Below are 12,682 nucleotides of genomic sequence, written 5' to 3'. Positions count from 1 at the left end.
AATATCGCGTTGATTATCAAAGGCGATTAATCTGGGATAATGAACGCGATATTGCGTAGCTTCTCAATGATCTACGGCTCTGTCTATTAAATGCCGCTCCATTTGAAAGCAGGTGATGGCGATTTAGCGGTAATCAAGGAACCAGATTTACTGACTAGATGCGCATGATTATATCGTTAGATATATCGCCCAGCCCTAGTTTGAACCAATTTTGACCAATGATTTTACATTACTTTTGTTGTTATTCATGATCATTTTTAAGAGTTAGCTGGGCAGGATTTCCATGTGTCTGGTAACAATCCTTGAAGTTAATATATTTAAAAATCATAAACAAAACAAATGATCAAACAAATAAACGATCAAACAGCTAGAGATATGAAAGTGGGTCAGTGGAGGATTCCCTTCCTGTGGTTGTTTTTTTCATTATAGACATTTATTCTCCATGACCTTTAATATTTAATACTTTTCATGACTTTTCCAGGCATTAAAAAAAAAATCAAAGATCTTACAATATCTTAGTTGTCTGATTTGATCTGAGATAAAAGCAAAGTGAAAATAGTCTAATCTGATAAGTAGCAGTAGTTTGTTACTCATTTCTGAAACATGATATATTAAGCCTTAAAAAGCATTAATAACTTACTGATCAGACGGCACCAGCACAACCAGAACAAAACAAACATTTGAAACATTTGAAACATTTTCTTCAGTTGTTCAGTGTCTGATCTAATAAGACCATCTAAGCTGAAAAAAACACTTCCTCCTACAACAGGTTTTGAACCTCTACTACTTTGCCTACTGCTTTATAGGACTTGAGCTCTTCCCGACAGTGAAAACACCTGATCTGTATCATTTAACTTTGATAATGTCTGAAAGGTATAGTTGTCTGATTATATTAATTATTACCATATTAATAGAAGAGTGGTATTTTATGTCGCTTCCTTTGAATTAGATGGTGATATGGATCTACTGACTTTAAAATTGTGTTATAATTAAACAACATTACCTTATATATCAAAGTATTGTGTATATGGAACAATAAAAAACAAGAAAGTTGGCAGCTACTAAGGTGTGATTGTAGCAGCTCATACTGAGTCATACTGAAACATCCTGTGGTTGTTTTTTCTTCAGAAAAGTGGTTTAATCTGTTGATCTGAGTGAAGAAGCGTCTCGTATGTGGCCGTAGATGTGTGTTTAGTTTGTAGGTGAAAAGTTTCTTCCAGTTCTGCTGCTATGAACTTTAGAGTTTGACTTCCTCTCTAGATAAACCTGCTTTAGAATAAAAGAAAGTAATAAATAAATCAATCAAAACTGATGTATGAAAAGTAAAACAAGATTCATTTACATTACATTTATTAATTTGTCAGGAAAACATCAAGCTATTCATCATCATAAGATGCCAATAAACACGAGAAGTTCCCGTTATACGGGTCTTCAGTTTATCTTTTTTTTTTTTTAGATGCTCATGGATGAGAGTTTTCAGTTGTTTCTTAAAAACTTGTGAAGGATTCGTCGGTCCGTATGGTGTTAGGTAGATCATTCCACCAGTGCGGAACAGTGAGAGAAAACATGGCTACATGCAATGTCAATACAGTTAAAAATTTTTAAATGTAAAATTAAACATTTATTCAACTCAAAACTAATTCTGTAACCCTTGGTTCAGCAATCATCATGGTACAAGCCCGTGATAATAACAAAGGAAAACTGCAGACGTCGTCTTATTAATCAAAGAAAATAAATACCTGGAAATCTATTTGTAATTAATTCAATGCAAATGACCACACATCTACAAAAACAATATAACAACTTTAGCTAATAATCATCAGCTTATACTTTATTACTTTAAACAGTAATTTATGAAACTATGACTTTAAAACTCATTGCGAGTTTATAATTTTGAGAAAAAAAGTCAGAATCGTGTGATTAAAAAAAAACATTTTATTTTATTTTTTTATTCACTGGTGGAAATGTGCTTATACAAGATAAAAGAAAGCTTCTCTATCATCCCTCTATTCTCTGCACTGCACATATTGCACAGTTTCAGTCACCGATAAATTAATGTTTTTATTTTATTTTATTGATTGTTTGATTGATTTCGGAGCAAGCCCCTCCCTTCCTCAAGCCTACTCTGCTCTGATTGGTCACCTGGCCAAGACCTGTTTGTGATTAGCACAGAGATGAGTCCTTGAGCCAGTGCTTCCATCGACAAAGCACCTTTACATAAAACAATAATTAGTCAATCCATTCTTATATGACATAAAATACAAAAACACTTATGCAAGCGAATCGTGCCCAACAGCTAAAGTTTAGCTGCTAACTGTGAACACTAGGTGGATACGGTTAGCCGAGTGCTAACGTGATGACTAACTGATTAAACAATACAGTTTGTAAACCAAATATGTCTACTGTAATGTTTGAAGAAGACGACAGACAAAAGACGCTGGTCTTAACTTTTAATCAGAAATACGCAGAGCAGTTGTATCACAGGAGAGCACCAGCCGAAATCACTCATCTCTCCCCGCGCATTAACCCTGTAACTGCCAGTGCAGCACAATAAACAGCAGTTTCACAATTATTATAAAGTCTGTGTGCTACACTACATTCTTTATTATTAAACAAAGTAATTAGAACAACGTCAGTCTACAATAATCGACATATTTCTTAGGTTCACTGCGAATTTTTTAGAACTACTCAGTAAGACAGTAATATCGTGCTTTACCTGGAAACCTAAAGCTGTACTACTGTAGGTATACATCACATATTAGCACACAAATTGATATTTTGAGCACTCAAATGAAAATGTACACATAATGTATCAATCGTACTTACAGGTTGTGGTTCGGAGAGCTTGTTAGTCCAAATTAAGAAGATTAGAAGCCAACGAAGATAAAAGCCTAGATTAGAGAGAAGCAGTTCTTGATAAAAATGACAAGCCACACAACAAAAGGCTCGAATTGTATTTCTGTGGTATCCTTGAACACCGCGTCTTCTCAACATGATGGTAAACGCACTAATAGCAAAAGTGTTTGTGGGGCAGATCAGACTCTGTTCGTATTTCGCGGGCAGGCGGGGATTATGCAAATGTTTTACCCAGTGATGTACACCGGTAACAGGCAAAAGAGTAGAAAATAATAATGACTCGTTACGGCGATTCAGAACCGACTCTCTCTTTTGAGAGACAATATCTTTATTTATCATGCACTTTTTTGATTAACAACTTTGCAGATTGTTTTCATTTAAGGATAGCTACGTTATAAACTGCAAAAGAGAGATTTTTCAAAAACCCATCTGACCTGCTCTTTAAGTCATTTAGGATTTCTTTGGTTAGTAAACATGCCTGTATCCTACTTTATAATGATGGTCATCACAGGCATAATCCATATTCTGACCCATATATGAGGATAATGATGATAATAATAATAATAATAAATATAGCTGCAAGCAGCAATTACGGGGCCAAGCACTCCAGAGGCAAATTGAGGAGCTAAGCATGGCATAGAGCATCAGATCAACTGCAGAAATAAGTAATTGAAGCCATTTTAGGATGATTGTAATTGAAATGGCTGAAAATCATAAATACAAGGACTAGTATTATAATTAAATGGCTTATCACTTTTGACCAACAGGTGGTGCTGTAATCAAATCATTTTGGTGTGTTCTGTGTGAGGTGACAATTGGCACACACAAAGTTTGGTGTCAGTATGCCAAAGCATTGCAGAGATACAGCTGAAGTGTCATTTTTGGCATCATGCCTGAAATTGTCGCTATGGTATGCAAAAACGGTTTTGTCTATCGATTCAAAATCCATAACATTTTGTCAGCACAGTCTGAAGATCATCTGATTCAATTTTGGTGAAAATCGGACCAACGGTTGATGAGGAGTCTTCGAAAAAGTAGGTTTTCGAACATAAATCAAAATGGCGGACAGGAAGTTCTGCGTACTCTGGCATATTTGGTATCTATGTTTGTCGGCATAAGCCACGGAATATTTTGAGACCCGTTTCATTGCAATAGGCTAATGCCATAAAAAGTTTATTAGCATTTTTATAAATGTAATTATTAATGGTTAATGAATGATTTATTACTCTTGACCAACAGGTGGCGCTGTTACCAAATTGATGTGGCACGGTCAGTCTGAGGTGACAAAGGCACATACAAAGTTTGGTGCAAAATATGTCAAAGCTTTGCAGAGATACAGCCTCAGATGTGTTTTGGCATCTTACGAACAAATTCGTTGATGCGCTAAACGAAAACCGTTTCGTATATCGACACGAAATCCATAACTTTTTGTCAACACACTCTGGAAGATGATCCGAGTCAAATTTGGTGAAAACGGACTACGGTCTAGGAGGAGTTCGAAAAAGTAGGTTTTCAACTTTAATCAAAATGGCGGACAGGAAGTATGGCCAATTTTGGCATAATTGGTATCAATGTTCTTGGCAGGACCCAAAGAATATAACAACATGATTTTCATTTTAATAGTCAAATGTTTTCAAAAGTTATTAGCATTTTTATGATATTTCATTATAACTTTTGACCACAAGGTGGCGCTGCCACCAAACTTCTTGAGTAGCTTCAGGGCATGGAGCCAAACATTTTTGTAATTATTTTCATAACGATACGATAATGCGTTCAAGAAATACAGGATTTTAAAACATAATTCAAAATGGCCGATCGTATTCGCCCAAAATGGCCGACACGTGAAATTTGGATATCATTCGACTTGTCGCATCACCCACCCAATCTAAAGTGACCACATTTGTGATTTTAGGTCAAACCATTTAGAAGTTATAAGCAAAAATATGCATTTTTCTTAAAAAATGACCACTAGGTGGCGCTGCGTCGAAACACTGCAGGTAGTCTCAGATTATGCTTGTTATAACAAGCACCAAGTTTGGTCTCAATACGCCAAACCGTTGCGGAGTTATAGCCTCATAAGCATTTTTGCGTGCTTTTCGTAGAATTTTTTCTTTTTTTCCTATTTTTTAGCTTGATATTCGAGAACGGTTTTGACCAATCAACTTGAATTCCATAACTTTTTGCCGGCATCGTCTGAAGATGGTCTAACGCCAATTTTCGTGAAAATCGGACTAACCGTCTAGGACGAGTTTCGTAAAAGTAAGTTTCGTTTTTTCGAACAATTGAAAATAGCGAAAAAACTAAACCTTGCGATTTTTGAATTTCAGGGATCATTCGACTTGGCCTGAGCCAAGGATTCAGAGGAAAAAAGAATTTTCATTTTGTGGCTTACGGTTCAAAAGTTATTAGCTTAAAAATATTGAAATTTTGGACAAGTGCTGGCGCTAATGAGTTTGAGTTAGAGACTCCAAATTTGCTATGGTTAATGTTGACATTGTCCTCTATCAGTGTGCCAAATTTCACAACTTTCCCGCAAGCGGTTCTATGGGCTGCCATAGACTTGCGGCGGAAGAAAAAAATCACGCTAACGGATACAATAGGTGCCTAAGCACCTTCGGTGCTTGGCCCCTAATAATAAACATTTATTCAGAGGAAGTTAAACTATGTTCACGTAGGCTATAGTAGTTGCATTTTGTACATGTACATTTATAAAGAAGAAAAACATTGTTTTAGGAATGATCAATGACCCTAGTAATGAGGGTCTTATTGTTCTTTGTTTCTAAGCTTTACAGCAACTTTTGAGGAAGTGATGAGCAAGGTTTCTGCTGCCTTCACCAAATTAGTTTTTGCCTATGATGCCAAAACCATATATTTACCTTTTAGAAAATTTATCAAGAAACATACTTTTATTGTTGGCTCATAACAATACCTCAATAAATCAATAGCTGAAATCATTAAATAACGCAACACAATTTATACAATTCTGTGCTTAGATGAACAGTTACAATCTAAGCATAACTTTGTGCAGGCTGATGTTATTAAAATGATCAATGTTGATCTTTTCTAAATGGTTTGATTTTGTAAACATTAAGTGCATAAATTATGTTAGAAAATGCCCTCACGGTGTGATCTCTATATAGTGTAGCTAATTGTTGTATTTCTTATAAAACAAACAAACAAAAATCTTCATTAAACTAAAACTGAATGAAGTGTGAATTGTGCTGTCCACCTTTATCACACAATGCTCACTTGTATCCTGTGGCTGATGGACTACAAGTGAGATCTGTCCATCTTGACTGCTCTTAATTCACTCCTCTGCAGATGCCTGCTCTCTGGCTTTTCAAATCAGACTTTTGATAGACTGATGATATTCTCATTCTGTCCTTTTCTTAAGTCCTGCCCCTTTGAAACATACTGGTTTTGAAGTGTGTATAACACACAACCAGTAGCACTTGAGAGTAGCCTGCAAAGGAACATCTCATTGGTTTTACTGAACAAGTGTGTAATAAGTGTAATATTCATTATGAAGACAAGAAAATAGTTGGTTTCATGAATTCACAAATGTATGTGTAGAGAGAGGATAAAACAGGAATCAGTGTTGAATGATGTGTGTTACAATATGAATCCAGAAATATTTCTCTACTCACAATCTTTATGATATGTAGAAAAATATGTCACTGCATTTTTCTGTTGTGTGTTTTGTTTGGCTTGTGATTGTCTGTTCATTTCTTCTTCAGGTGTGTCTGGTGTTGATACAGATGAAGAGTCAGTGTCTGTGATGGAGAGAGACACAGTCACTCTACACACTGATGTTAAAACAAACCAACAAGAAAAGGTTAAATGGTTTTTTAATAACACTTGCATCGCTCGAATCACTGGAGATCTCAGTTTTATCTGTACAGATGTTCAGTGTAATGAAGGTACTGAGAGATTCAGAGACAGACTGAAGCTGGATCATCAGACTGGATCTGTGACCATCATGAACATCACAATCACAGACTCTGGAGTTTATAAACTAGTGATAATCAAAAGCAGCAGCAGTGAAAAGATCTTCAGAGTTGCTGTTAATGGTGAGTCATTTAATAAATGTTAATAGGGAGATTATACATGTTTTAAGTACATAATTTGTGTTTTTCCACTTACCTGTATATTCACATAAATGATATAGATAATTTCTTTAAAACACATTTAGTGTTGATTTGTAATTTGTAGATTTATTTGTGGATTAAGTTGTTAGTTTTAACAGTTAGTTTTGCAGTTGTGCTCTGAAACAATGACAGTCTCTCATCATATAATATCTGATGTCAGCTTCTCTTAGTTGAGTATTTAATGTCAAATCAGTATGTAAAATGTGTTTTGTAAATATAAAACTTGGATAAATGTTGTTTGTCAGATTCAGAGTCAAGAAAGGTTTGTGCAATAGCATTCATGTTTAAAGTTCTCTCAGGTTATGGAGGTTTTTTTCATCATCAGAGATCCTCCAGCAGCTGTTGGTTTGTGTTTCAGATGTTCCTGCTGCTCAACGAGATGAAAAGAAGACCAAGTCTGTAGTGGAGGGACAATCTGTCACCTTAGATCCCGGTGTAACAAAAAACCCAAATGATGTGATGACGTGGCATTTTAATGAGACTCTCATCGCTGAAATCACTGGAGATCAGAGTAAGATCTGTACAGATGATGAGTGTAAAGAGAGATTCAGAGACAGACTGAAGCTGGATCATCAGACTGGATCTCTGACCATCATGAACATCAGAACCACAGACTCTGGAGATTATAAACTACTGATCAGTAGCAGCAGCAGCAGCAGCGTTGTTGTTGTGACCAGTTTAAAGAGCTTCAACATTTCTATCACCGGTGAGCATAATTCTATGCATTTCAGTGCATTTTAAAATACATTTCTGTGTTTTATATCAATCCAAAATAGCAGCTTTTCCACTTTCGGGCAAGTGTGAGTCAGGGCTAACACTGAGCCACGTGAGGCCAATAGCCTTGGACCCTGAGCTGGGAGGTCAAAATCAAGTTGCATGTGCACTGACAGGGCAGCACTGCTCTAAAAACCTGCCCTCAACACACCTTCCAGAATTAAACATCACAAAACCCCACTATTTCACCAGCCAAGGGAAATTAATTAAAACTAACTTTAAAAACTTGACAGAAGCAGGAATTTGGTCCTTACATAAAGACTTCAGCATTAATATTTTATCCTACTATATCATACTATCATGATCCAAAGATATCAAATGTTTCAAAATAAAGGTATTTTTAAGAAGCAAAGTCCAAATGCACAACAGTGTGTACTCACAAACAATCAACTTAAAGGGATAGTTTGCACAAAAATGAAAATTGTCATCATTTACTCATGATTTGCTTTCTTATGAAAAGAAAAAAATACTATAGAAAGTCAATGGAAACCATGAAACTAAACGGATAGAAAGCAGTGACAACCACCATGGTTTTGATTGGGTGGAAAATCTTCAAAATGGCTTCTTTGGTTCAACATGAGGAAGTAACTCATACCCTGACGAGAGGGTAAGGAAATTACCTGGATTTTGACAGTGGGTGAAACTGCGGATTAATTGTAGATATATAAAGACTTAATATCAGGTGACTGCATAATTTTGAATGCTTTGCCTGTTAGCGACCTACATTTGGAATGAAAAAAACTAAACGGACTGCCTTCAAGTGACAGGACCAAATGGATAATATGATGGGGGAAAATCTCTGCAAATGCCCACGATTTTGCCCTGAGATTTATTTTTTTTTCATATATAGATATCACCCTATTAGATATACAGTGGATATATAACTGGCCCGCTAGGAACTAACTTGATAATTTAATATAAATATTTGATAGAAAAAGAATCTAAAATAAAAAATTGATAGAAAAAGAAAGCACAATTTCAAACTTGATAATTTAATATAAATATTTGATAGAAAAAGAAGCTACATTTAAATAGTGCTGGTCTTGGTCTCGACTTGTTCTCACCACACTTGTCTTGGTTTTAGGTCATCTTGACTACTGTTCCAGCTGTTCCAGGACTGTCTCCAGGAGCTGTAGGAGGAATATGTGGTGTTCTGCTGCCCGTTGTCTGTGTGGTTGGTGGTCTTGCAAAAAGGAAAGGTGAGAATTAAAGCTGATTTAACATGACACAAATATGAAATGAAGTGTGAAGAGAATTGTTAAAGGGGTCATATGATGCTGCTACAAAGAACATTATTTTGTGTATTTGGTGTAATGAACTGTGTTTATGCGGTTTAAGGTTAAAAAAAACACAATATTTTCCAAATACTGTACATTATTGTTTCTCCTCTATGACCCACCTTCTGAAACATCACAAATCTCACAAATCTCAAAAATCAAAAAATTAACTTAATGTCCAAATATCCAAATATCAGCAATGTCTTCTTTTTGTGATTGGCCGAATGCCTCAAGCTTGTGACAGAAATGTTCCACCTCTTAACATATTGTGATGAGACATAAACATAAAACCCATTATGAACGTGATATAAACATTATTTCTAGTCGTGTCTTCTTTTGGAAGGCAAAAACAAAGTAGTTTCTCTTTCACAGTGAAACACACAGCGTCTATATGACATGGCGGCGGCAGCAACAATACTACAGCAAGAATAAAAGTTATACCTTCTTTCTTTGCATGTGAACATCTCGGTGGCCGTTATGCAAATCTTCCCACACAGTGAACATAGAGATGTGGGGGCGTGTTAGAATGAGCCGTTTCAGGGGTGTTGTGGACGAGTCTAATCTTTCTAAAGAATAGTTCTCTTTGGATTTTGAGACTTTAGTCTTTGCAACTTTACAGATAGATCGGTTCGTTCTTTATTCACCAACAGCTTGTAAACACTCCAAATGAGAAATAAAAACTTGAAATCGCATCATTTGACCTCTTTAAAATGTGGAAAATATGCATATAATAAAAAAAAAAAATAAAGTACGTTTAAATCAAACTTCTTTTTTCTTTTTTTTTTTTTTTTCAAACAGGTGTCTGTATGCAGCAAAATAATCAGGTGAAACATCAATAATATTTTCACTACTTACAAAGTAGCATTCTCTGGTCTCTTATGTGTTTGTGTTAGTGTAACTAATGTATTAATCCTGTTATTTTTTATTTTATTTTTTTGTGAATATCTGTCTTCTTTCAGGAGAATAATGTGCTCTAAATCAAGAACACAACCAATGACGAGGCTGCCAAAGATACTTCACGTTCTACTTTACTGCTATGTTCATTAGCGAGGCCAAGTATCAATATCTTCATTACTATAAGCTTTACCATTATTTACTATAAGCTTTGTATTTACAAATAGGACGTAACATATTTATATATCAGTGTTTCTGCATTTCTGTCTCTCTCACACACATGAATTACGCTGCTTGTACAGAAAGTTCTCGCACATTTCTGAACTAGAACCGCTCTCTCTGTGTTTACGTGTTCATTTCATGTGTTAATTCAAAACTAAAATACTGTATAGGCCAGTTGCGATGAAGCAAACCTTTTGCTTATGATTAGCATCTTAAGAAACTGTCTACATAGTGCCAAGCAAGCTCGCTTCATAATACATTTGACAATACAAGTTGTACAAGTAATTACATTATTACATGCGGTCGATGAGACTGATTATACTCTTCAAGCTCGTGTTATTTTGTAGGATATTAAAGAGCAAAAACAAAAAAAAAAAAACTAAGTGTCTTATAACAGTAAAAATAGGATTCGACACATAACATTTCAAAACTGAATAGCGTTAGCTTTATTTGATTCTATTATAGTATTTGGTTTCCAAAACCAAGTGTGCCAACTTCTGACCAATATCACTCCAGTGAAGTGAAACACTGTCTGCCAGACTACAAGCTATGATCTCAACCTTAATAGACACGGACCAAACTGGATTTATTAAAGGGAGACATCCCAAACAAGGACGTGTTGATAAAGAATAAACAGAATAAATAATTTTAACAGATCGTGAGCTTGTGTGTGTGTGTATGGGCGTGTGTGTGTGTGTGTGTGCGTGTGTGTACGTGTGTGTGTTTGCATTTAACATGACTACGGTATAAAAAGAATCTCAACATATTAATAAACTGAGAATAAATCAATAAAAAAATATAAATTCCCCTTACATTATTTTCGCAAAGAAAATTTTCCTCGCCCAGGTTTGAATGAAAAATATTTTAGGTTAAAGATGTGATTTAACTACAAACATCCTACCTTAGAAACATAACACTACAGTATGTGTTTTCCCCCAACAAACCGGTTGTTCAACAAATAATAAAAAAAAGGTCATAAGAAACTTTGTTGTGTTTCGAAGAGAAAGTCAGATATGTATATAAATTAAGTTATATATATTCGTTAATATGATAGAATCAAAATGAATTTATGAGTTTATGTATTTATACTGTTTCATGTACTCGCTGGTTGATGTATACGTATTCAAGAGAAATGTATAAACTCAATTGTTTTAATAATTCTAAAGCTTTTAGTCTGTAATTAATACCTTAGAGAAAAATATTTCATACATTCTATTTTCATTTGTCTAAGGATTTGAGTGTAGACATTAAAGCAAAAAAGATTACATTTTAAACAATTTGAACAGTAATATTGAACTTTACACATATTATAGTTAACATCTTAACACATCTGTATCAGTATGATATTTATATCATCACAAGCCATCAGACAAATCAGGTGGGGGTGATAAGTTAGACTTATTGATTATCTGATTATTTTTTAGCAATTATTTGATCAAAGCTTAGTCGTCACGGTTAAATCTGAAACATGCTCTAAGCTACCTGATGTTATTTAAACAAGCTTCTTAAAACAGAGTCAAATATTACTATGTAAAAAATACACCAATTATACCTGTCTGTAAACATTCCAACAATGTTCTCTGGACCACTTTTCTGAAAATTAGATATACTGTATAGGACGAGCCGTGTCTGCATCGTAGCTACAAACACTGTCAAATAACCGGACCCAACGCCAAATTCCAAAAGAAAAGCTGATTGATATTTAAAATAGATGTAATTTTAGCTAAACAATTAAAAACGTTTTGAACCACGTTTGAGACGGAATTAGATACGATGAAAAAAAATATCTGTTGCTCCACATTCTAGAATCTAGATCATGTAAGAATACCATGATTAAAATAAGAAACTTAGTTAAAATATAAACCAATCTACTTATTAGATTGTGTTTTTATTTAAGTCTACACCTACCCCAGCCGTAAACCTACCCTTACAGTAATGCAGATACATTAAAAATCATTGTTTAGCATGTTAAAAAGGACGCGATATTGATGTGCGCATGCGCAGTAAACCCTGGTAGGAAAATCTGACGGGTAGGATAAAATGTCAGGACACCAGATAACAACTGTAAAGGGACTATGTTTATTTAAACATTAAAGTAATTTCGCTCTTTGAGTTAGATGTAGTGCATTTAAAACGTTTTTGCCAACTTATCCGCATTCTCTCTCGCAGCGGACCGAGATGACGGGAGAGCTCTCTCACGCAGGAGAGAGAGAGAGTTCTGTTGAGTAGCAGCAGCAACAAGATGAGCTCCTGATTATTTAACTTTTAATGTTATTTTAAAACAAGACAGACATTCAGTTCTGACAAATTTTTAACAAGAAAACCTCCTACAATCTTTATTATCCACAAGAAGAGTTTAAATTAACCAAGACAACAGAAGAGACCCTTCCAGACCAAGACCTGCATGGATGAAGTTATCCACGGACTCAACCTCAGAGAAACAAAGGAGAATAGGGCTTGGGCGCCGCGTTGCATTCTGGGACGTGGCGGCCATGTTGATGGCGTCGTGAA

The 12,682-nt window shown here is 35.2% G+C and overlaps 1 protein-coding gene and 1 long non-coding RNA gene across 2 annotated transcripts in view; one reads left to right on the top strand and one right to left on the bottom strand.

Annotated features, from left to right (window-relative positions):
- Nucleotides 1-12,682, bottom strand: part of LOC122144892 — a 316,590-nt gene that overhangs the window by 150,312 nt on the left and 153,596 nt on the right. The gene's annotated exons all lie outside the window — the stretch shown is intronic.
- LOC122144880 lies at nucleotides 5,405-9,155 on the top strand. Its single transcript, XM_042756111.1, has 3 exons — nucleotides 5,405-6,926; nucleotides 7,363-7,710; nucleotides 8,885-9,155. The coding sequence occupies exons 1-3, from the start codon at nucleotides 6,635-6,637 to the stop codon at nucleotides 8,986-8,988; spliced, it is 744 nt and encodes a 247-aa protein (XP_042612045.1). The 5' UTR covers nucleotides 5,405-6,634; the 3' UTR covers nucleotides 8,989-9,155.

The sequence above is a fragment of the Cyprinus carpio genome, unplaced genomic scaffold, assembly GCF_018340385.1.
Source record: "Cyprinus carpio isolate SPL01 unplaced genomic scaffold, ASM1834038v1 S000006795, whole genome shotgun sequence".
Lineage (NCBI taxonomy): Eukaryota > Metazoa > Chordata > Actinopteri > Cypriniformes > Cyprinidae > Cyprinus > Cyprinus carpio.
Note: the sequence above shows the minus strand (reverse complement) of the source record. Positions and strands in the feature narration are given on the sequence as shown.